A 23,858-nucleotide genomic window follows, 5' to 3' on the forward strand; every position below is an offset into this window, starting at 1 on the left:
TTGCATTGTAATCAACAAATGCGTCTCGTATATTGTTTGCAATATATTGCAAAATTATGATTTTCTGAACTTGTTGTTCATTTTCTTGAGTATGTGGATCTGAGGCGAAAATGGCTTGGACATTCCGATTGATTTCCAGCCATTCTTGTTTTTGGTACCTGAATTCTTCCCCTAATGGCGGGAAATGGCCCTCATTGAAAATACAATCAGCATACCGGATAGTGAATAGACGGTGATTTGTACCCCACATGTACTTGATAATTAACGGTGATTTGTACCGCACATAGATCCCCAGTTTTCTATTAGGTCCCATTGATGAACGTTGTGGTGGTGAGATCGGTACGTATGTAGCACAACCGAATTTTCGCAGATGGGAAATACTTGGCAGATTTCCACGTACTAGTTGAAGTGGAGAGGAGTTATGGCATGCAGTTGATCACAATTGAATTGAGTCAGCGGCGTGTATAACCGCATGACCCCAACAAGTGGTAAATTACAATTATGTAATAAAGGTCTTGCAATAAACTTAATTCTCTTAATTAAAGATTCAGCCAAACCATTTTGTGTGTGTGGCCGTATGGGAGTGAGTGATGAACTTCGATTCCTAAGGCCATACAATAATCGTTGAAGGCGTGTGAGGATAATTCACCTGCATTGTCCATTCGAATTGTTTTAATTCGATGTTCTGGATAATGAGCTTTTAATTTAATTACTTGGCTCATTATTTTTGCGAATGCATGTTTACGTGCGGAAAAAAGACACACATTGAACCATCTCGTAGATGCATCAATTAAAACCATGAAATACCTAAATGGTCCAGACAATGGTTGGATAGGACCACAAAAATCTCATTGAATTTGTTCAAAAAATTAGAGTAGTTCCACTTTTATTTTAAAATGTGAAGACCTTAAAATAAGCTTGCCTTGTGCACATGATGTGCACACAAATTCCGTAGATTGTGAGAATTTTGCCTTACTGAATTATGACCAACAGGATTGTTAATAATTTTTTGTCTCGTCCCGATACCAGGATGACCAAGGCGATAATGCCAAGTCTAGAGTGTTTACATTCTAAAAAATTGTTTTATACGCAACATGAGCTTAGGTTTGTTGTATGTAGAAGGAATTGTTTCAATAATTTGTTTGTCTTATCCGTTACTTTTTGTAAAAAGAAGAAATTCCTCATCGTTGTCATCGTGGGTTTCTATATGAATCTCATTTCGATGGATAAAATACGAGTAGAATCGGGATACAACAAAGCGTCCTCGATTGTTACTTGTGTACTCATATAATGTATCGCGTCCAACGATTGTCAAAATATTTCCTTGGGTTCTAGTGAGGGTTTGGAAATATTTTGTTTCCCTAAGTATGCACTGTCCACAAAGCAAAATTCTTCGACCATTTTAGATTGACTCACGCAGAAAATTTTCTTCTTCTCTGTTGTTCTTGCTATGGTGTTTAGACTCTACGTGCGTGATAATGTGTTGAGAATGAAATGATTGCCAATGAAATCTGTGTGTTGTTTCAATAATTGGAGTATATACAAAATATGCCTCAACATGCACATGCTTCTCAAGTTGGGGCACGGGCGCCCGTGCGGGAGAAACGGAGAAAAACATGCGGAAAGGAAAGAGGCATCGGTTGCTAATCAACCGTCATTAGTCTTAATTAAAAACATGGTTAATCCTCATTGATCACATGCTAATTTATTCTGGACAGACGCTATCAAAAGGGGGAGTGAGCATTGGATGAAGCAGCAAAGAATGCAGAACTGAAACGTTCGCTCGGTTGAATCCACACGAAAAAATTATTCGATGCGGGTGAAGACCAAGTCACTATCAAGAGAAACTCATACGACATACAAACAAACAACTTCGTTAGTAAATATTAGAAAAGATTAGTACCATAACACATTTTGGGAACTTTTGAAGTACAAGGTACCTACGCGGTTACGCCTATTGTTGGTGTATTCGATATCATTTACAGTGCGATAAAATAAAGCGACGTGCATATTTTTCTTTGCTAAAGGGGTATTTCCATGGGTTTGCCTTGGTACCATGTTCATACTGTCGTATTGAATGATCCGGGTCGATTGCTTGCGGTGCATATAATGCACACAGCTCTAGATTCTGGTTGGGCTGGCTCGATGGCTCTATACGAATTAGCAGTTTTTGATTCTATACGAATTAGCAGTTTTTGATTCCTATGATCCTGTTCTGGATCCAACCATAAGAGTGCAATCTGCATACAACTAGCTAAGACCATTAATTGCCCTAAAAAAAAGCTAAGACCATTAATTGTGGTAAAAAAATAGCCAAGCCCATTAACTTTAGGTTGTTTACTGAAGCCCATTAACTTTATGTTATTTGCTCATTTGTCAAGTTAGTGCCTAAGCCATGCAATTCGAGATCATAGAGTGCTACATGCCTCATGACAACCAACAGAAATTCGATCAAATGTTAGTACAAAACAAATGCCAAGCTAAGCCCTCCAAAATCCAACGGTAGTCAACGACAATCAAGCTACGAACATGCTAATAAGATCCCACAAGTATTGGTGTTACACAATAATACTGTAAACTAAACCGCTGAATAAGTACAGGCCGAGCATCTATTACACAAAAGTTACATAGTAACCAAATCAAGGTGCTTGTATCTGAGAAGCGAACCGTCCAGATTCCCGTTCAAATGCAATATAGAGCTGCCCACCTGAATCTTCAAGACGGCACTGGCAATTACAATTCAAAATACCAAATTAGTTCTCAAGAACACAGCAGAAACAACATTATGTTGGTATCAAATATGCCAATCTACCACCTGATCTAGGATGACAAAGGTAACAAATATGCTTACTATATGTCGACGTGTCAATCTGCTCAGGCAGCTCCTTTATGTCAACCTCGAACCTTTCTTGAACCTTTACATACATATTCTACAGTTAGGATGCACTCACCATACTAGATGTAGTAACTAATTTAAATAGTTTTACAAACCTGATTGAGAACATCAGAGTCTGAGGCTGAAGAAACAAAGGTTATTGCAAGCCCCTTGGTACCAAAACGTCCAGCCCTTCCAACCTGTGGAGGTGAAAGTGTTAGCGAGAGGTAAAAACACCCAACCACAAGTAGGGCGAAGTTACAATTACCCTGTGCAAGTATGTATCAGCAGAATCAGGCATGTCATAGTTTATGACAATGTTGACACGTTCGATATCAATACCCCGGCCAACTAAATCTGTAGCCACAAGAATCCTCTTGTGTCCTTCCTTGAAGTTCTTGTACCGGGTCAACCTATGTAAGCCCCAATGTTAGATAAAAGATATGAACAATAAAGCAAATTGACAAATACAGCAAATTTCAAATGTATAATAAAGTCAAGTCGAGTTGCCAGGGACTACGGTACCTAGTCAAATGATTGACTAGTTGAGTGACTCATGATCATTAAACTTCATGACAACAAAAGCTCATTATCATTAACTCCAACGACAATAAACTACTACCAATAATTACAGAACTCTGGAAATATCACCGCAACTGTCAATGCTGAGTGTGAAGGATCGAGTATTGCGGCGATCACCTTGTATATGGTGCTTGTACAGGAAAATGGGTGCCATAAATTTTATAGATAATTTGGAAATCATCAACACTACAACCTAACACTGCATAGTAGATAAGATAAGATAAGAATTGAACCTGATCCATGATTAACCACATCCCAATCAATCACAAGGATTATGATTTATCACTGAACACATTCAGTGCCACTAGTGTAATTATACAAAATATATGTGAACTATTGCTGCGATGTAAAATCTCAACTCATCTAAAAGCATGCATATACAAAAGCCTCAAGAGATAATCAGAACATAATGGGGTAACAAGGACAAGGGTCAGCAAGTAAGAATTTAAGAGTACAAACCTCTCCTCCTGTGTCATTCCAGAATGAATGCAGATCGCAGGAAAATTGCATTCACAGAGCAGCCTGTTAAGTTCTGAAGCTCTACCAACACTTTTGACAAATATCACAATTTGGTTGAAGTCGAGTGCATCCAAAAGATCGTTTAATTTCCGATTCTTCTCTGCCTCACTTAGTTTTATATAGTGCTGGAATCAAGAAAAAAAATATAGAGCCAGTTGAATGAGTTTGAAAAAAGACGAATACAAAATCATTCAAGTGGCTAATGGATAATATGGATAGTTCATCTTACCTGAACTAGACCATGAAGGGTAAGTTTAGCCTCATCATCAACATAAATTTCCATGGGCTGTAAAATGACAAATGACAGACAAAGATGTTAGAATTCTCATGTCAAAACTTTCAGCCTCCTCCAGGAGCTTCAGTTATGCACGGCACTGCAGTTTGCCAACCAGTTTTGCAATGCTATAAGAGTTCCGGTCAAGAAAAATCTGCTTTGTCGACACTGACCATGACAAGGGTAGGAGAACCAGAAGCACTTTACTCTGATCCAGCGGAATCCAAAGTGTGCATACTGCAGACAACTGGAGAAAACCCCTACTGGCCTTAAAAAATCTATGACATCTGTACCCTACCAACCCCAATTCCGACATTTTCAACAGATGGTTCACAATTCACATTGAGAAAAGAAGACTTCAACTCATCGCAGCCCATTGGGAAGTGCAGGGATACCAATTGACAAGACTATGCTGACACAGGTAGACCAAAATCTCAATCCACTGGAAATGATAAATATGATCAGCAAGCAACCAGCAACTCCTACCAAGAACAAAGCTGCCACCTCCCACTTCTACTGTCTATGTAGGTGCATAATCACCATGAGGACTAAATAGGAAGAAGCATTACTGAAATGAGATAGGCCGCATGACATTACATCTTGCATGAATTTTTTGCAGATCGGGCGAATTTCCTTGCTGAGTGTTGCTGAAAACATCATCACTTGCTTATCATGAGGTGTCATTTTGAAGATTTCCTGGACATCTCTACGCATGTCTGAAAAACATAATAACAGGTTAACATGGGAGCCATGGACTAAATCTAAAATCAAAGAAACCGGGCCTAAAATTAACGACTATAAACATACAAAAACGGCTAGGAAACAGCAGCCTACCAAGTGAATCAAGCATCTTGTCACATTCATCAAGAATGAAATGCCTCACATTCTTCAAGGAAAGGTCCTTGTCTCTAGCTAGAGCTAGAATCCTTCCAGGTGTGCCGACCACAATATGAGGGCATTCATTCTTCAATAAATCCTTGTGTTTTTTTATGTGAACACCACCATAGAAGACAGCAACTCTTGTTTCTGACAGGTACTTACTAAACCTTTCAAATTCATTGCAAATCTAAAATACATTAAGCAAAAAAGATTATTAGCACCAGCAGACATATCTGGAACTGACAGAATACAAATGAGAAAATTGTCTACGAACCTGGTATGCCAACTCCCTTGTATGGCATAACACAAGTGCAGCTACTTGACCGGCAACGGGGTCAATCTGTTGGAGAGTTGAGAGGACAAACACAGCAGTCTTGCCCATCCCAGATTTTGCTTGACAGATAACATCCATTCCAAGAATGGCTTGAGGGATGCACTCATGTTGGACTGGTGTGGAACCAAAGAAAATTGGAGCAGCACCCCAGTGAGAAAAGTTTAACCTTCTGGACCATTAATGGAAAGTTTACCATATCCTCTTCCCCAACAGAAAATGGCAGAAGAAATTATACCTGTACATCAGCAAAAAACGAATCTTACAATGTGCTAACATATAACAGGTCCAAAGATGGTGTTCAGGTTCACTTAATTCTATTCTGTATTAAACAGATCGGTCATGGGCAGAACTTCCATGTAAATGGCAAGTTAAGTGATTTGCTGTTTCTGGTAGGAAATCTACCCATAAACTGAAAATCCAACATAACAACTGAGTGTATGCCTAGGACATGCATTCAAATATATGGCATATGAGCACCTCAGCAAACAGAATACGCAAAGGTAAACAAATGATACAAGTCATTCTTGTTTGTTTTGTCTTTAGCCTTGTGGGTCAAAACGTTACCAATTCAACTGGTCATACCAATGTAATTAAGCCTTTTTTATTCACAATGTCAGATCAAAAATATGATATTCCTTCCAGTTGAAAATAATAGGCACATTTCGTTTCTTTAGACCAAGGCTTTGATCACCAATTGGCCCATTAGCATATAATTTATGTGATATAAAGTTGATATCCTTTTATTCGCAACCAAAAGTACTTATGATTATGATTTATATATCACATAATTCACATGTTCATGAAATAATTCTTGGTCAAAGGAAGCAAATAAGCCTTATATTTTCGAATTGGAGGGAGTATGAAACAAGTATAGGGGTTGTTAATGTACTCTCTTTGCGCTCTCTTAAAAAGAACTGCAGGTTTAACTGACACTCAGTAACCATTCTTGAAATTATGCTAACCAGTATATGTATCTTAGCTCCCAAACCACAGTAATACAACTGAACTAATATCTCCAGTGTAATTATCATTCCAGCTAGAAAACAATATGTCTATACCTGTCCAGAAACCAACTAACAGCAATTCAAGAATCCACGACAATTTGAATACCAAACAAGAACAAGTGCTTGCCTTCGGAAGGATGCTCAAACCCGCAGTCCTGGATGGCGCGGAGCAGCTCTGGCTTGAGCAAGAAGTCTCTGAATCCCGAGCTGTGAATCCCCACGTACCCCCTGTCCAAACACCACAAACCGTACCAGGTCAGACAAGATCCATCAACCACGAACCCTAGCAAGAAAAGTAGCAGCTAGATAGAAGCGTCTAAAGCACGCACTTCTTGACGACTTCGACGGAGGCGTTGGCGGCAGTGCCGTCGACGGCGTTCTCGACCTCCTCCTCGTAGTCGACGAGATCCTCCTCATACACCTCGTTGTCCTTGGCCTCTCCCATCGTGCCTGCGACTGGCAACATGGCAAGCGCGCCTATTGAGTACCAGCAGACACGAACCCAACCAAGATAAGCATAGCGAGAGCAACCACAAATCACTCACCTGAAGATCTGAGAGCCGGAGGAGGGAAGACCCGGAGGATTTCGTGCGGAGGCGGCTGCAAAGAGAGAGAGAGAGAGAGCGCAGATGGCAGAGTTTAGGTCTGCAAAGAGAGGGGTCAAACACCGGCGGCGGGAGTAAATAGGGGGGAGCGGGGGTCTTGGATTCGAGACCTAGGGTTCTTGAGAGGGCTGGGTATTTGGGCCGGATACGATGACAAAACATCCACCGTACACCCAACGGAGGCCCGGATGTCTGTATTTTCCCCAGAATTCTTATGTGTGTGATTGCACTTTTTATTGCTTCCCACGTTTGCCACGTGGTCAGATTCATGAACACAGATGTTAAATTCTTAAGACTGAGTTTAATTTAATTTCCAGAAATTCTTACCATTAGGTTCAACCACATGTGAATTTCGTAAGCAATAAAATATGCAGGACATTACAATCCTCTACTTTCTTATTATTGTTATTTCAAAATCATGTAAATTGAATAATCCTTGCAAGTGTAAGTTAGGGGTCAAGATAAATTATGGTTTTGACCTAAGTATAGAACTTGGATGATCGTTTTTGTCCAGAGTTCCCAATTCTTCTCAGACATCACACCGATGGTGCCGGGGTTGAGCTGACACGACACTACCCGACTCCTCCGAGGATCATGCGACGCAGGAGCTCGTCGGTTTGGCCACAATCCTTCTTGTTTCTACGATCTAACAACAACAGTAGACTCCAACCAGAGTTTGAAGACGCATGTCCTCCTACGTCTCATGGTCGTTCGCTAGAGCTGGATGCAACATAGTGCTTCGCTTGGGGCATGGGAGGCCTTTGATATCGATTTATGGTGGGGCTCATCGAGCTATATATATGCCGGAGTTATGGTCATCAAAGTGTTCTGGAGTTCTGCATGATCGCCTCATGCATGAGCTTCGACAAGACGAGAGCGTCGGAGGCAACACCCTCCTCATTGGGTAGTAACGTGAGGTGAGAAGCTCGTAAAATTGGATGCGTTCATGAATGAAATGCTGCAATGTGAGAAGATTTCATGAATTGCTCAGAATTTATTATAGCTCTAAGATGCCTTGTTTTATAGTTTTGATGCGAGTAAAATGCACTCACAGTCACTGAACTTGGTTGCGGTTCTCAATTTAGTCACTATAGTTTGGAAATTGAATGTTACGGTTCACGATCTTGACGAAATATCCCATATACGGTCACCGGTACCGTATTTTGTACTATGAGTCCGTATCCTGCGCATGCACAACTTGGATTTTTGCATTTTGCCCCTTGAAAAATAATTCATGAGGACCTGAGTGCTTTTTTGCCATTTTTCAGGGCGCAAAATGCAAAAAAATTGAGCTGGGCTGGCACATAATATGGACCTATACGTACCAAATACGGTACAGGTGACCGATGTGGGATATTTCGTCAAGTTCACGGACCATAACTTTCCCATTTTCAAAATACAGTGACTAAATTAAGAATCAAAAACAAGTTTCAGTGGCCATGAGTGCATTTTACTCTTTTGATGCATTGGGAAGGAACGCATGTGTTGCATATCACAATGAGTGCCTTGTTATCATCTTATTTTCTTCCCAAAACACCAATTACAAGTGTGTTATGTTTCACTAGTATTTTTGTGCATTGCAAAATACACCCTCAAACTATTTACAAGTGAGAAAAAAATGCAAAGCTATCAAGCAGGGCCTTAATGAAAAAAAATCCACATGGCAAATAGGTCTTGTCTCTTTCCGAGATTGCTCCAACCCTCCGCCCTGCTTTGTTCCCGAGGTTGCTCCAGGCCACCGCCCCGCTTTGATAACTACAAGTAAAATTGAACCAGGTCCCACATAGAACAAATTTTCGTGGGTCTGCTCACCTATGTAGCGAACAAAGTTCTTAGCAGGGATATAAACCCCATGATTTCAAAGACATCTCAGCGATCAGGATCTATGGCCGTTCATGCAACGAACAAAGTTCTTACGATCAGTGAGATATAAATACCATGATTTCAAAGACACCATATCGACCATATCTATGGCCGTAAACCACAACTACAGAACTAAAAGAAACAAGCTACAAATGTCCAACCCTCTCAAACACAGACCGTTAGCTTGCAAGACGGCCGTGCAAAATTATGAACGACTCAAGCAAAATCAAGGTGTTAAAAGTGAAACACGAGGATTGCGGCATGCCACGACACAAAGCCTAATAGTCTATCAATATCTATACTTCTATACTTTATACCACTATTAATAACACGGATTATGACCGATTCGAAACATCCAACTAGCTAAAATCCAATGTCCTATATATTGTTTTTTTTAGGAAAGTCCTATGTATTGTTCATCAGTATGTGCACAACACTTTTAATTAACTATCAATTATAGAGACCTAGTTAATTAAATCGATTCATTAGTTTTATGTCATGATGACTAATGTTTCAGTAAATTAAGAAAACCTACGGTTAATTCAAAACAAGTCACATCTATTTAAGATCATCATAGTCATCCTGCTGACATTTGCATAGTCATGGTCTAAGCAGCGTGCGAGGACGAGCGAATATAATCATAAAAAGTCCGGTCTCTTGAGAGACCATGTGCATCATATGATATATGGCTAGATTAGCGTTCAAAGTAATTTCAAAGTGTAAGGAGTGAAAAAACATAACCATTATAACGATATAATGAATTTCCTGTGTGTCGTAATTTGCAAAGTTAGGATTATTTTCCGAGGGGGAGGGCGTCCGTGGCAAGGCGTACAGTGAGGACTGAGAACACATTCGGTTTGAAGAAAAGTGAAAAACATAGGATTGTCATATGGTGACACTTGACATCCTAAGAACATCTCCACTCGGCTGCCCTAAAGGGCCCCCAAACCAGTTTTGGGGGCGACGGCGCCAAGAAACGGACTTAACCAGCCTCCCCAAATGAAAATTTGCACCGGCGCGCCCAGGCCGAGCCCAACCCACGAGGAAGCGAGCGGGGGCGCCGGCGTCATGCGTTTGTGGTGAGCCCGGCCTGTCCGCGACCATTAATCGCCCCCACCAGCTTCTCCTCGGCTACCGAGGCGAGTAATGGCGGTTTGCCGGGTAAATGCCCGCCGTTACCACGCGATCGCGTCCCCGCGCATTCCCAACGCAATACCGCCGTGTTCACATCGCCTCGCCAGTCCGCATTCCTCAGCCATAAAAGCAGCGCCTTCCCCGGTGGTGCTCGCCATTCCTCTCGCCCCATCCTCGCCCCCCAAACTCTCTCTCTCCCGTGGGCGCAGGGCCGCGTCGCCGCCGCATGGCCACCTCCGCCTTGTCTGGCCAAAGACGTAGCCGGAGTGGGCGCCGGAGCCGGAATACGAGCGCCAGACGCTCGAGTTTTGCCGCATCGACGACTCGGAGGAGTTCCCGGGCTTGCGCACGACGGAGCGTGCCAGCCAGGCCTCACCATGACGGAGGCTGAGATCCTCGCCTGGAGCGAGTGCAATGCCAAGAAGGAGGCGGTCGAGAAGAAGGCGGCAGCGATGAAGAAGGAGCCGGGCGTCATCTTCCTCGATAGCCACGACGAGGAAGACGACTTTGACGCCTACCTGAACGACAACTAGGGCTAGTGTTTTTTTATTTTTGCATTATGTAATAAATTCCCCGGTGTTTAGTTAAATTTGGCCGAGTTTAGTTAAATTTTGCTATGTTCTGTTAATTTTCGCCGAGTATAATCAAATTTTGCCAAGTTTTTATTTTTTGGGGATTTGATATTGGGGCGGCGGTTGGGTGCCGACGGATCCCCAAATATTTTTTTGCGCCTGTGCCCCCCAAACGTCCTAAAAGTCGACCGCGCGGGACGCTGAATGGAGGGCAGGAGTGGAGATGCTGTTTTGCCTCATTGCTATGAAAAAAAAAGATCGGACCTAATGTTCATTTTCCTCCAAAAGCATAAGTAACCAATAGTATTCCGAAGGAATCATTTTGCTAATTTCCTACAAAATGAATGCATTTTTAAAATAAGAAGACATCCTTTGATTGAAAGGATTTTCATAGGAATTTTGTAGGGTTGAAATCCTTATGAACTTTTCCTACATTTGTCATTTGATTTGTAGGATCGAATGCTATAGGAATTTTTCCAAAGAATTCATTTGTACTAAATTCAATAAGAAATTTTCCATCCACTCCAACCTCTTCGTACACATTCTATGGTGCAATCAAAAAAACTTTAGGGAAAACAAAATCTTACTCCCTCCGTTCTAAAATAAGTGACGTGAATTTGTATAGACTCACGTCACTTATTTTGTAACGAAGGGAGTACATGAGACGTTGCAATCCTCCATTTGGCTTATTCCTGTGTTTTTTCGCGTGAATAAAAGAGGCCTAAGGGCATCTCCAAGGGTGAGCCCATTTGTCCATTTGAGGGGTCTTTGGACAAATGAGGGTGAACAAAATATCAAGTTGTCCAATGATAACCTCTCATTTATCTTTCGTGGGTCTTTGACACGTGGGCCAAGAAGACAAGTGGGTAAGATTTGGATGAGTTTTGCACAAACGGGACTTCCCATACTCTCACCAAATTTGAGAATGAAATGAGGGTATGGATCATTTTTGGACAAATGAGGTTTTCATTGGGTCGTGTATTTTGGTCGTGAACCCCGTTTATGGACAGATTTGTCAAGTATTTGGGTTCGACGATGCCCTGACCATAGTTATCTTGCCGTCGTGTCTGTCTTCCATCCCAAGCCGCCGCCTCATCCACAGGCCACAAGCCTCAAATCCCCAGCCCGACCTCCACCCCTTGAAAACCCTAGTTCTCAAATCCAAGACCCCATAGTCGCGCCGACCGTGTTTGATCTCTCTATTTTCAGCCCTAAACTCTGCCGTCTGCACTTAATCTCTCTCTTTGCAGCCGACTCCGCACCAAATCCCACGGTTTTTCCCTCCGTCTCTGAGATCTCGAGGTGAGTGATTTGTGCTTGCTCTTGCGATGTTAACTTGGTTGGATTCGCGTGTGTTCTCGTGCTTAATTGCCGCGCTTGCCATGTTGCTAGTCGCAGGCATGATGGGAGAGGCCAAGGACAACGAGGTGTACGAGGAGGATCTCGTCGACTATGAGGAGGAGGTCGAGAACGCCGTCGACGGCGCAGCAGCCAACGCCTCTGTCGACGTCGTCAAGAAGTGCGTCTTGTTGATGCTTCTAGCTGTTAATTTTCTTGCTAGGGTTCGTGGTTGAGGGATCTGATCTGGTACGGTCTCTGGTGTTTGGACAGGGGGTACGTGGGGATCCACAGTTCGGGGTTCAGAGACTTCCTGCTCAAACCAGAGCTGCTCCGCGCCATCCAGGACTGCGGGTTTGAGCATCCTTCCGAAGGCAAGTTCTTCTTTTCGTTTGTTATCCATATTGAAAGCCTCATAATTGAATCGACACGAATAATAGAATTATTGAATTGTCATTATTTGGTTGTTGAACAGATATTGACTTTGTTTGATCGTTGCAATCGTAATTGAACTACAGTAGGCAATCAAAGTGTATTACTATGTATTCAGAACTGAGATCAATATACTGGTTGAGATCATTACAAGAATGGCTATTACGTTCTAGTCAAAGCTGCAGGAAAAAAACTGAGAAGAGGCAGATAGTGTGCATGAGCAAACCCCTTGTTTCATATCTCGTTTCTTGTTACGCTTGTCACTGACTCACTGTCATCTTGGAGCTATATAAGATTTTGAACTGATATGGTGAATGGTAGTTTGACCAGCCAAATTGGTACTGTTCAACCATGTAGACTAGTGTTACATCCCATACTGAATCAAAGATGTGAAAGACAAAAAATCACTTTAATATTTCCCCTGCGGTGCAATTTCTGTGTTATTCTGCAGAGCTCTTAGGAACTCAGTTGTTCAATTGATTTAGCAGGATAGTTAACCTGCAAAGAACCAAACATGCTAGTGTGAAGGAGATGGAAAATCAATTAACTGGGCATGTTCAAGAAATTGTTGCCGATGACCTAATCTTTTTAATACAAAATGGAATTCCTGTTAGCATGTCCCAATGTGTTTTTAAAATTCCTGTTTTGCTGATGTGCAGGTATAATTTCTTCTGGCATTTTCTCTTGGAGGAGAAGATCTGGTAAAACTTTCCATTAATGGTCCAGAAGGTTAAATTTTCTCACTGGGGTGCTGCTCCAATTTTCTTTGCTTCCACATCAGTCCAACATGAATGCATCCCTCAAGCCATTCTTGGAATGGATGTCATCTGTCAAGCTAAATCTGGAATGGGTAAGACTGCTGTCTTTGTCCTCTCAACTCTCCAGCAGATTGATCCTGTTGCTGGCCAAGTAGCTGCACTTGTGCTATGCCATACAAGGGAGTTGGCGTACCAGGTTTGTATACCGTTTTTCTTTTCTGTATTCTGTGAATGTCAGATCTGCCTGCTGATGCTAATCTTCTTTTGCTTTGATATATTGTAGATTTGCAATGAATTTGAGAGGTTTAGCAAGTACCTGTCGGAAACAAAAGTTGCCGTCTTCTATGGTGGTGTTCACATAAAAAAACACAAGGATTTATTGAAGAATGAATGTCCTCATATTGTGGTTGGCACGCCTGGAAGGATTCTAGCACTAGCTAGAGACAAGGATCTTTCCTTGAAGAATGTGAGACATTTCATTCTTGATGAATGTGACAAGATGCTTGATTCACTTGGTACGCTGTTGTTTCCTAGCCATTTTAATACCGTTCTATTCACTTCAGCGCATGTGTCATTTGTTGTAGTCCGTAGCTCTTGCATTAAACTATAATTGTATTTTTCAGACATGCGTAGAGATGTCCAGGAGATCTTCAAAATGACACCCCATGATAAGCAAGTGATGATGTTTTCAGCAACACTCAGCAAGGAGATTCGCCCGATTTGCAAGAAATTCATGCAAGATGTAATGTCATGTGGCCTATCTCATTTCAGTAGCGCTTCTTCCTATTTAAGTACCCCCTTCTGGTGGTTATGCACATACATAGATAGGAGAGACAGCAGTTTTGTTGTCTGTAGAGATCTTTGGCTACTTATGTCTTAGCCTAGTCCTGTCAATTGGTGTGCATTCCAATGCGAGATGATGTGGAGTCTTCTGTTCTCAATATGAATGGTGAACCATTTGTGTAGAACATGGGAATTGGGGTTGTTAGGGCACCAATGCCATAGATTTTCTAAGGTCTGTTGGGGTTTTCTTCAGTTGTCTGATATCTGCACACATTGGATTAAGCTGCGTCAGAGTACTGCTTCTGGTTCTCCTACCGTTGTCATGGTCAGTGCAGACAAAGCAGATTTCTCTTGACCAGAACTTGTATAGCAAGCAGTGTTCAAAACGTGTTGGCTATGGTTCAAGAAACTGCAGTGCTGATTATGCATAACTGAAGCTCCTGGAGGATGCTGAAAAATTCTGACATGAGAAGAACTGATATGCCATTCTTTTGGAGTGGCTTGGGTTACATTGCTGCCGGAATTCTAATATCTTTATCTATCATTTGTCACCTTACAGCCCATGGAAATTTATGTCGATGATGAGGCTAAATTGACCCTTCATGGCCTAGTTCAGGTAACATGAACTCCACCAACCATTTTTCTGATTCTGTATTCATCTCATGCAACCTCAGTTTTTAATCAATTGTCTCCCTGCATTTTTGTTTTGATTCCAGCACTACATAAAACTAAGTGAGGCCGAGAAGAATCGGAAATTGAACGATCTTTTGGATGCGCTTGACTTCAACCAAATTGTGATATTTGTTAAAAGTGTTGGTAGAGCTTCAGAACTTAACAAGCTGCTCTGTGAATGCAATTTTCCTGCGATCTGCATTCATTCTGGAATGACACAGGAGGAGAGGTTTGTGCTTCATATCATCCTTGTTGATTATCACAGGGATATTTTCAGGTTTTTATTTATCTTACGTATGATTAGGCCCTTTTTTGTTTACAGCGCAATGGTCTGTGCTGTAGATGGTCTCCTCTTATTTAGTGATATGTTTCCATGCTCATTATACTTGCATACGCTTTAGATAATTTGATATTTTACTTTATGCTGCTTGTTCACATTTGTTTTGTTGAGGTTGTACAACATAACAGTAATTGCTTCGGTCGATGACAAAGCATGCATTTTATCATGTTTAGGTGTGCTTTTATTCATGCATTTTATCATACCATACTAAAAAATCTGTCTGAAAGCATAGCATACGAAGGTGGTCTCCTCAATATTTGATCCTTTACATTCTCAGCATGTATGGTCCTGGACTCTGGTGATATTTCTAAAGTTATGTAGTCACTGGTAGTACTTGATTGTCTGTAGCTTTTGTGCCCTGAAGTTCAATGATTGTGAGTCGCTCGACTAGTTGCACCCTTGCAACCCGACTCGATTAGTATGCAGCAAGTTGTTAACTAAACTTTGAGTTGGTACCCAGCAACTCGACTTGACTTGACTATTTGTAAACATTTCCAGTTTGCTTTATTTTTCAATTTCCAGTCACTGTCTATCTTTTACCTAACAGTGGGCTTGCATAGGTTGACCCGGTATAAGAACTTCAAGGAAGGACACAAGAGGATACTTGTGGCTACAGATTTAGTTGGCAGGGGGATTGATATCGAGCGTGTCAACATTGTCATAAACTATGACATGCCTGATTCTGCTGATACATACTTGCACAGGGTAATTGTAACTTGGCTCTACTGCTTGCGGTTGGGTCTTTTGTATGTCTTGCTAACTCATTCATCTCCACAGGTTGGAAGGGCTGGACGTTTTGGTACCAAGGGGCTTGCAATAACATTTGTTTCTTCTGCCTCAGATTCTGATGTTCTCAATCAGGTGTGTGACTATTTGGTTTAGTTACTTATATCTCTAGTATGGTGGGTGCAGCCTAACTGGAATTTTGGATTATGTATGAAGGTGCAAGAAAGGTTCGAGGTTGACATAAAGGAGCTGCCTGAGCAGATTGACACTTCGACATATAGTAAGCATATATTACCTTTACCTTGCCATCCTAGATCAACTGGTAAATTGGCATATCTGTCGTGTTTCTCTGTTTTGTTTGAAGATCTGATTTTGTGTTATGAACTATAATTTGCTAGTGCCATCTTGAAGATCCAAGTGAGCTCTACATTGCATTTGAACTGGAAACTCGGAGGGTTTGCTTCTGGATACAGCACCATGATTTGATTAGCATGTAACTTTTGTATAAGAGATGCTCGGTCTGTACTTATTCAGCAGTTTAGTTTACTGTATCTGAATGCTTAATGTTCTGTTAAATTGAGGTTTTGTGGGTGAGGAGCATGTTGGAAATATTTGTGTTTGCCATACCTGTGGGGATGCTGTTACTTATGATATTCTTAGCTTGTATTCGTTGACTAGCGTTGGAGCGTTTTTTTTTTGGGAATGCAAATTGCATTAACTAGTAGACGAAGCAATGTCGGTTGCCACTAAATGAGTTGCCTCTACAAGCAGAGAAGTTACCAAATGCAAAGATCTGCCCAGATTGGCTAAGCTATGAGCAACGGAGTTACAAGTTCTGTCACACGTGCAAACACTAACAACAGTGAAGTGCCTTCGCAGGAGCAGTTTTGTTTCTTCAATTATCATTGCAGCAGAAGATGGATTTGCAGACTGGGACAACAACGTACTGGTCAAAAAAAAAAAAAGACCGGGACAACAACTCGAGGAATCGGTCTCCAATTTCTGCATCCCTTCTGAAATAGCCATCTTAACTCCCCAGCTTGCCGCCACTGCCTCTGCCTGGAACGGATTCAGCAGGCTCGGGAGATTGCCTGTACACGCCAAAGCATAGCCATGCCGATCCCTGAGCACAGCACCCCAGCCACCTCCCTGTCAGCTCCAAAAAAGAACCATCGCTATTGACTTTCACCTAGTCGCCATCAGGTTTTTGCCACTTAGTTTTTTGCTTGCAGATTCTCACGCCTGGAGTTGCCGCAACCTCGAGAAAGATGTTTGTCTGGTTCTTTGTCTGGTTCTTTATAATAAAAATGAGCTCATCAGCTGACCGACATACGCCTCCCTCATGTACAATGTTTCTTTCAAGCCACCAATTCCACATAATGTTTGCCACAAGGGCCTGCTCTTTCACCCCTAACCCCAAAATGACAGCAAAGACATCCATCACAAGGCTTTTATCAGCTAGAGTAAGCCGCAACTCCTCGAGGTCCAGCCCCTGTTTGGCATGCATTTTGATTGGTTGTGATGTGGCCCTTGGTATCCTCATCTGGGCTAAAAGCTTTTTGGAGTATAAATTTGAGTCACTTAATATGTGATGTAGGGATTACTTGATTGGATTATGAGCCAGTAGTTGCCACTAATTTGAAAAACAACGATTTGGCAGATACTGCCACCAATTAACTCGCCAAAACATTAAAGTGCAGCAACCCAAAACTGACGGATCATATCTAAACTTCAGCATGATGCGTTGGCAGCACACACCTAAGCACACAATGTGTTGTTGACAATTTCATAATATTACAAACAATTTAGCCGAATTTCTACAACATCAAAGTCTTAGAAGCAATTTAGTTGCATTGTAGACAAATCTAGAGAGTTTGACAAACTTGTAGTCTTAGTTTGAACAATAAGATAAAGGAAAAATATTCGGTGAAAACCACCACTACGGTGCAAACTGTGAAAACTCCATCAAAAAAAGTTCAGAAAATTCTCAAAAAAATTACACGTGTTAGAGAAGTGATGTCTTATGTATGTTTAAAATTTCAAGTCCAAACTTGCGTTTGGTAGCAGCGAAAAAAACAAAATCAGCATGAATAGTGGGCCTTCAGTTTTGACACTATGACACTATTCATTTGCATATTTCTCTTTTTAATTTCTTCCAAATGCATTTGATTTTCAACTTGAAAATTTGCACGTTTGTAGAGCACCACACCACCAACCTATGATATTTTTATAGGATTTTTTTTTAAAACTTTTATACTCCCTCCGATCCATATTAATTGTCTCAAATTTGTCCAAATAAGGATGTATCTATGGCTAAAAAGCGTCTAGATACATGTAATATGTTGTAGTAAAATAAAATCCTTATATGGGCCAGGCCGTAAATCGTACGTGGCGACGACAAAGTCAACATTTCTCAAGCATGAGTCAAGACGCCCACGTGACGCAATCAATCCTACGTGGCAAAGAAAGACAACTCAACAAGTCAAGCCTCTCATGCCATGGTCAAAGGGTCAAATGAGCTAGAACAGGGGGCAAGAAAGGTGTAGGGATTAGGCTTTTGGTCCATGGTGGACCATGGACCAACCCTCGCTTCCCTCTCATGGTGCACACAAAAGTTATGAACCAAGGAGCTACTTTTACCATTTTGCTCCTACTTTTCTCTCTCCCTCAAGGCTAGCCATGGTCTTTTGTCATGTACCCCTAAGCTATAAATACCCCCCCCCCATAAGGGGCATGTACCACTCACTCTCACTTGAATAAACTCAAGGGGGAAGGGCTAGAGTGCTCCCTCTAAGGTTCGCTCTCGTGCGCCGCTCTCGACTGAAAGTCGATCGGCCTCGAGGAGGCCTTCTAGGGGAATATAGTTTCGAGGCTTCGAGCTAACCTTGGTTGGCATGGGCTCGAAGGAGAAGGGGTTGGGTTAGAGTTCCGAGAATATCCTAACCTCGACATTTGGAAAGACGATTTCAGTCCAAGTATGAGGCGGCCCTGACGAATCTCTCGCTAAAAGGTGTCTTGGAAAGATCCGCTCGGCCCAAGCCCTTGGCTAACAACTCCCTCGAAGTCTTTCCTAATATAGGATTAAGTCGCACCCGCAGGGTCGGCCGAACCTATTTAAAAAATATCGACGTGTTAACTTGTCCAAGTGTACGGCGACCTTCGCTATAAGGCCGGCGTACACACCCTACTCTTATACCCGCACTTGTGCCATTGAGCATTGGCACCCTTTACTCTAATTGTTGTCGAGAACAACAACATAATATTTCGACATCGGAGGGAGTACATAATTTTTATGGAGTTTGCACAGTTTGCACCGAATGGAGGTTTTCACCGGATACGCCCAACAGTACCTAATTTGCCCACTAGTGTCCAAATTTCCACAACGTAGTTTGTCTAGTTATCTATATGAGTACTTATAAATTTTCATATATTTACTCATAATTTGTGCACTGGTACCTAGAATTTTAGTAGAGGCGGTAGACAAATTAGCAGAATATTATAGACAAATTTGTTAGGGAAAATGATGTAGACAGCCGACAACCGTGGTAGGCAAATTTATAGGTACCAATGCATAAAATATGGTGCACAAATTATGAGTAAATATATGAAAATTTATAAGTACTCGTATAGATAACTAGACAAACTACATTGTGGAAACTTGGACACTGGTGGGCAAATTAGGTACTGTTGGGCATGCTTATATATATGAGTACACATAAAATTTCTAGGCTGTTTAAGCTGTTTGTTAGACAAATTTGCTACATGAACTAGTTGTTGTTGCAAGTAAAGTTGAAAACGTGACGGAATCTTTCCATCCATCCCACCGAAAAACAGGAACAACCGTGAAATATGGAAACATAATGTCGTTTTCTAGCGGAAATTGAATACTCGGTATTCAAACTTATATTAGTTTCTATGTAGCCTAGTCTAGCAGGTACAAACTTTGATAGGCCCCCATCAGGTTAGTTTTCATTCCCCTCCATCGATTTCTCCTTCAGATCTTTGTTTTGCTCCGGCTCGTTCTTCTTTGTTTACGTGATTCTCAGATAGATTTTCTTTTTGCTGGTCATCGATGTCTTGGGGAAGAAGGGTAATTTTATTGGGCTGGGCTGTGGGGAGTTTGCTCCTTTGCCCCTGCCTAACTATGGAATTGTGAAAACTGGCCTCCATCCGAACCATGGAAGTGGTCCGTGCCTCCTTCCGCCAATTGAATCGACGAAACACGTTAACCGCCAATTCAAATGGCATAAGGACCGTACCGCCAACTCAACTAGCCGAATGGCGTTGTGCGCCGGCGGAAAGCTCAGTGGGACATTGAAAGGGAATTTCGATCCCTAAGTGTTTTGGTGTTAATGAAAACACGATAACTAATCGTGTGCTTGAGTGTTTCAGAGTTGAGATCAATTGAAACAAGACGATTCGTTGCCCTCAAAAAGGAAAGAAGCGTAGAAGAATTTACGGCTTTTTATTTATATTGAGTCATAGGAAATCTGTTCTATTTAGAAGGAGTCCACATGGGAAGGCAATGGGTGAATTAACAGAACGCACACAAATCTACCATATTTGCACACACATAAAGCCTACCCGTGCGAGGGAGAGCCACCCAAAGTCTAGGTATGTTGCCAGGTCTGTTCCAGGCCCAGAACTTCCAGCCTACCTCTGCTAGGACAGAACTTCCACCCAATGTCCGGCCTACCTCCGTGATGCTTCTGTTACTTCCTGTGAAATTGGCGGAAGTTGGACCGGAACAAGGGTGAAACTTCCGTTGCACCGGAACTTCCTCCAAATCGGCGGAACTTCCACCCGTGACAGACTCAGTGCATAACAGTTAGATTTAGGGACCCCAATAAATAGTCCTCCCCTACCTCGGGATGAACTCAACCGAAGCCAAACTCTCTCCACACCATTACCGTCGGAGCCCAAAATTCAGACACCGGGGATGTCGGGTACCCCCTTTTTGTTTCGGTGGTGGGCGAAGGGGATTCCTCCGGCGAACGTCGATGTGTCAACAAACAGGAAGCTTAAGACACAAGATTTTAGCGAGGTTCGGGCCGCTCGGAAGCGTAAAATCCTACGTTCTGCTTGCTTGTATTGCTTTGAGTGTTCGAGTTCTTTTACAGGTTGCTAGGGACTCTCTCTATGTTCCCAGGCTTGCTTGTACATCTAGTGAGCTGATTACCCAAGAGTCCAACCTTTTCTAACAGTGGCCTTGATCCTCCTTTTATAGCCGAAGGGGATACCACAGTGGCTGGGTTGACACACGGGCTAGGTACGTGTCGGGGTAGAAAATGAGGTGGCTTGGCTACACCTCGTTGTAGTTCATGCAGACCTCCAAACTACTGTTCGATCGGACTGGACGAGGGCATAGCCTTGCCGCTCTAGCCCTGCAATGCATTTAATGCCACCGCTTTGACCTGGTGTCCTGGTAGTCTGCGGTTGCCTCCGAGGTGGGTTGCCGAGCGTAGATGTTCCCGCGACTGAGCCGTTCCTGTGGGCAGGGCATTGCCGCGAGCGAAGGGTTGCCGGGGGCGGGCCTTTGCCGGATCAACACATCAAGAGTGTTGCGGGGAGAGACCCGACCTGCTCCCACAACGCTCCAGTCGTGTCCATGCGGGAACTGATTGGCACGACGCACGCATCTAGCATCACTGGGACCCCAGGGGCCACTGGTGCAACAATTACTAAAGCCTCACAGTACTAGATCTCCCTCCGTAGAGCTCCAATCTTGTTGATTCTTTGAGGATTGGAGGAGAAGACCTAGATCTAGGGTTTCACCGAAGAAAAAAGTTGATTCCTTTTGTTTCCTTTGTGGATGTTGTTACTCTTGAGATTTTGGGATCCCTAACGGGATAGAGTCTCCTCAAGGCCACTAGCTTGGTGTGGTGGTGCTTGTGGATTTAGGAAGGAGCCTCCAATTAAGTTGTGGAGACATGTCCTTCTCCTTGGATTGGGAGTTTCCAATTAAGTTGTGGAGTGAACCCTGGTCAAGTTTGTAAGGGTTGAGCGTTCGCCCTCAAGGAAGCCACTTAGTGGAGCTCACCTCGTCTTTAATTTGTGGTGTTGTGAGAGAATAGAGTGAGCCTTTGTTCCTCTATCTTTGTGGTAGAACACTCCTCCAAACGGAGACCTACACCTCCCAGAAAGGTGGAACTCCGAATAAATCTTTGTCTCCCGTGTGGTATCATTTTTGCCCTTTTACTTACTTGCTAAGCTTACTTCTTTATCTTGTACTTCGGTTATTGCTTCGGCTATTGCATCATACTAGGGGTGTTTCATTTAGACGTTTTAGTGAACCCATGTATTGATATTTGTATCCTTAAAAGTGAAAAAGAAAAAGATAAAATTGTTAGTTGCCTATTCACCCCCTCTAGTCGACCATACCGACCGTGTCCGATAAAAAAATGACATCTTTGCGCGGGAATCAAAATCCTTTTTGTATGCGACAGGACACATCTCACTTTATGTTCAATGCAGCGGGTAGAGCATGCACTTGAGTTTGCGGTAACTTTGTTTCGCCGCTTCAGCTCGTGGAATGAGCCATGTGTCACTTTGCTGGTTTTCCATCAGGGTACATTTGCCAACAGTTTAGATGGGATCATTTTTGCCAATTCAGTTTGGCTGGGGGCTAAAAGAGCAACAAATTCATGGGGAGAGAGGGATACAACCTTTTTTGTCATCGTTTGGGTTTTTATTTTATGTTAGTGGCATAGAGATTTGCCGGACTCAGTTGGAGAGAAAAAACAAATCCGGAAACCCATCACCAAGTTTGGGCTAGCAGGCTGCCAGCTTATTAGCTGTTTTTTGTTTCATGTTTTTACGTATCACTGGTGTCAAAATATGACTGGTCCAAAAGGACGATCTTATTGAAAACTGAAATCATCTAGGCGTTCATTATGGCGTGTACTATGTGGTGACGTCAGCCTTGTTTGAAGACGTTCACGTAGGATAGTTGGTGATGTGGAAGAGAGAGAGGTGAAGAAAGGCATGAGACTTTTTTTAGCTAAGAGATAATCTCTTCACAAGGATAAGGTAAAGAAAAAGCAAATTACCCATTGTACCAGATTTCAATTTTTTTAACATTTATTTGATTAATTTTATTCATCTAAGCATTAATTGTAAGATATGGCACTAAGAAATGATTTATTGTACAACATGTTTTATTGTCTTACCTAAATGACGTGAAACACATAAGAAAATGGAGTCTTATCAAAAATTATACATGCCCTTGGACACTTGCAAAAAACATGGAAGCAAATATGATAGCACTTAGTTTGGTTTGTTTTCGGATCTAGTTACAAGTACTTACATATGTGTTGGGTCCATTTTTTGGCTCCTGGAGATCCACCCACCTTGCACACAACTAATGACCTTATCTCGCTTTGAAACAATGCATTTTGCTGAGCGGCACGGACCATTAAACTTAGGGTTTGATATCTGGTAAGCTAGAGGCTACTAACCGCTTAATACTCCCTCTGTCTCATATCAAATCAAGTGACTTAAATTTGTCTAAATATGAATGTATCTATATACTAAAATACGTCTAAATACATGTAATAGAAAGTCACTTAATATGAGACGGAGGGAGTATTAATTTAGTTTGGATTCTTTGCTTCACATAGTAGACTTAGTTGTACATTTTGTCAATTGATTCAACATATGCACAAAAGCTTTTACAAAACTAAGCACAAATCAACAAGAAAATAATATATGAGAACAAATTGTTGCCTACGTTATAGGCTCAAGCCGATTTTTATCGTGCTCACATTTTTCTCTTTACCTTGCGCCGTCCAAATGCAGAAGTCGGTTTCTTTTCCGTGGTTTCAAATCTTTCGGCAGCATTTTTCGAAGAACCTACAAATTTGTAGTTACTTCCTCCGTCCAACAAAGGATGTCTCAAGTTTGACCAAATTTGAATGCATTTATACACTAAGTATTTTGACAAATTTGAGACATTTTTTGTTGGACGGCAGAAGTACTTTTTTTAATCCAACAAAATTGCAATGACATATATAAATTAACCCATCGAATATAGCAGCTTATCATGCCTTGAGGCCACCACCTAAATGCCGCCCTAAGAATTGCTCCCAGAAGAACGGTGCGGTGTCTTGCTTTGTGTTCATAAGCCAGGCTGTTGCCTCTATGTATTGATTGAACATGAGAACAACATC

General features: G+C 42.0%; 2 protein-coding genes across 5 annotated transcripts; one reads left to right on the forward strand and one right to left on the reverse strand.

Moving 5' to 3' along the window:
• Positions 1–2,408: 2,408 nt before the first annotated feature.
• LOC100826546 (DEAD-box ATP-dependent RNA helicase 15) lies at positions 2,409–7,173 on the reverse strand. 2 transcript variants are annotated; one of them, XM_003569139.4, is made up of 12 exons: positions 7,013–7,173; positions 6,797–6,923; positions 6,595–6,695; positions 5,404–5,576; positions 5,085–5,316; positions 4,848–4,966; positions 4,206–4,262; positions 3,917–4,101; positions 3,144–3,288; positions 2,992–3,075; positions 2,852–2,915; positions 2,409–2,726 (listed from the first exon to the last, which is right to left on the reverse strand). In XM_003569139.4, the coding sequence occupies exons 2-12, from the start codon at positions 6,910–6,912 to the stop codon at positions 2,716–2,718; spliced, it is 1,287 nt and encodes a 428-aa protein (XP_003569187.1). In that variant the 5' UTR covers positions 6,913–6,923; positions 7,013–7,173; the 3' UTR covers positions 2,409–2,715. The 2 variants fall into 2 exon arrangements, with proteins under 2 accessions (XP_003569187.1, XP_010231903.1); XM_010233601.3 differs by having other exon boundaries at positions 5,404–5,698; positions 7,013–7,111.
• Positions 7,174–11,680: 4,507 nt separating this feature from the next.
• LOC100826234 (DEAD-box ATP-dependent RNA helicase 15) lies at positions 11,681–16,364 on the forward strand. Of its 3 annotated transcripts, none has more exons than XM_010233603.3 (12): positions 11,681–11,943; positions 12,034–12,160; positions 12,253–12,353; positions 13,071–13,365; positions 13,453–13,684; positions 13,793–13,911; positions 14,512–14,568; positions 14,669–14,853; positions 15,525–15,669; positions 15,742–15,825; positions 15,907–15,970; positions 16,089–16,364. In XM_010233603.3, the coding sequence occupies exons 4-12, from the start codon at positions 13,129–13,131 to the stop codon at positions 16,097–16,099; spliced, it is 1,134 nt and encodes a 377-aa protein (XP_010231905.1). In that variant the 5' UTR covers positions 11,681–11,943; positions 12,034–12,160; positions 12,253–12,353; positions 13,071–13,128; the 3' UTR covers positions 16,100–16,364. The 3 variants fall into 3 exon arrangements, with proteins under 3 accessions (XP_010231905.1, XP_010231904.1, XP_003569186.1); XM_010233602.3 differs by having other exon boundaries at positions 12,040–12,160; positions 13,193–13,365; XM_003569138.4 differs by having other exon boundaries at positions 11,682–11,943; positions 13,193–13,365.
• The last annotated feature ends 7,494 nt before the right edge of the window (positions 16,365–23,858 follow it).

The sequence above is a fragment of the Brachypodium distachyon genome, chromosome 2 (assembly GCF_000005505.3).
Source record: "Brachypodium distachyon strain Bd21 chromosome 2, Brachypodium_distachyon_v3.0, whole genome shotgun sequence".
Classification (NCBI taxonomy): Eukaryota; Viridiplantae; Streptophyta; class Magnoliopsida; order Poales; family Poaceae; genus Brachypodium; species Brachypodium distachyon.

Coding starts and splice junctions, on each gene's coding strand:
- LOC100826546 (XM_003569139.4), bottom strand. CDS start 6,912: ATGGGAGAGGCCAAGGACAACGAGGTGTATGAGGAGGATCTCGTCGAC. Junction 4,967..5,084: donor CAAGATGCTTGATTCACTTG/GTAGGCTGCTGT, acceptor TATGTTTTTCAG/ACATGCGTAGAGATGTCCAG. Junction 3,076..3,143: donor CTGATACATACTTGCACAGG/GTAATTGTAACT, acceptor TCACCTCCACAG/GTTGGAAGGGCTGGACGTTT.
- LOC100826234 (XM_010233602.3), top strand. CDS start 12,042: ATGATGGGAGAGGCCAAGGACAACGAGGTGTACGAGGAGGATCTCGTC. Junction 12,161..12,252: donor TCTGTCGACGTCGTCAAGAA/GTGCGTCTTGTT, acceptor GTGTTTGGACAG/GGGGTACGTGGGGATCCACA. Junction 15,826..15,906: donor ATTCTGATGTTCTCAATCAG/GTGTGTGACTAT, acceptor TTATGTATGAAG/GTGCAAGAAAGGTTCGAGGT.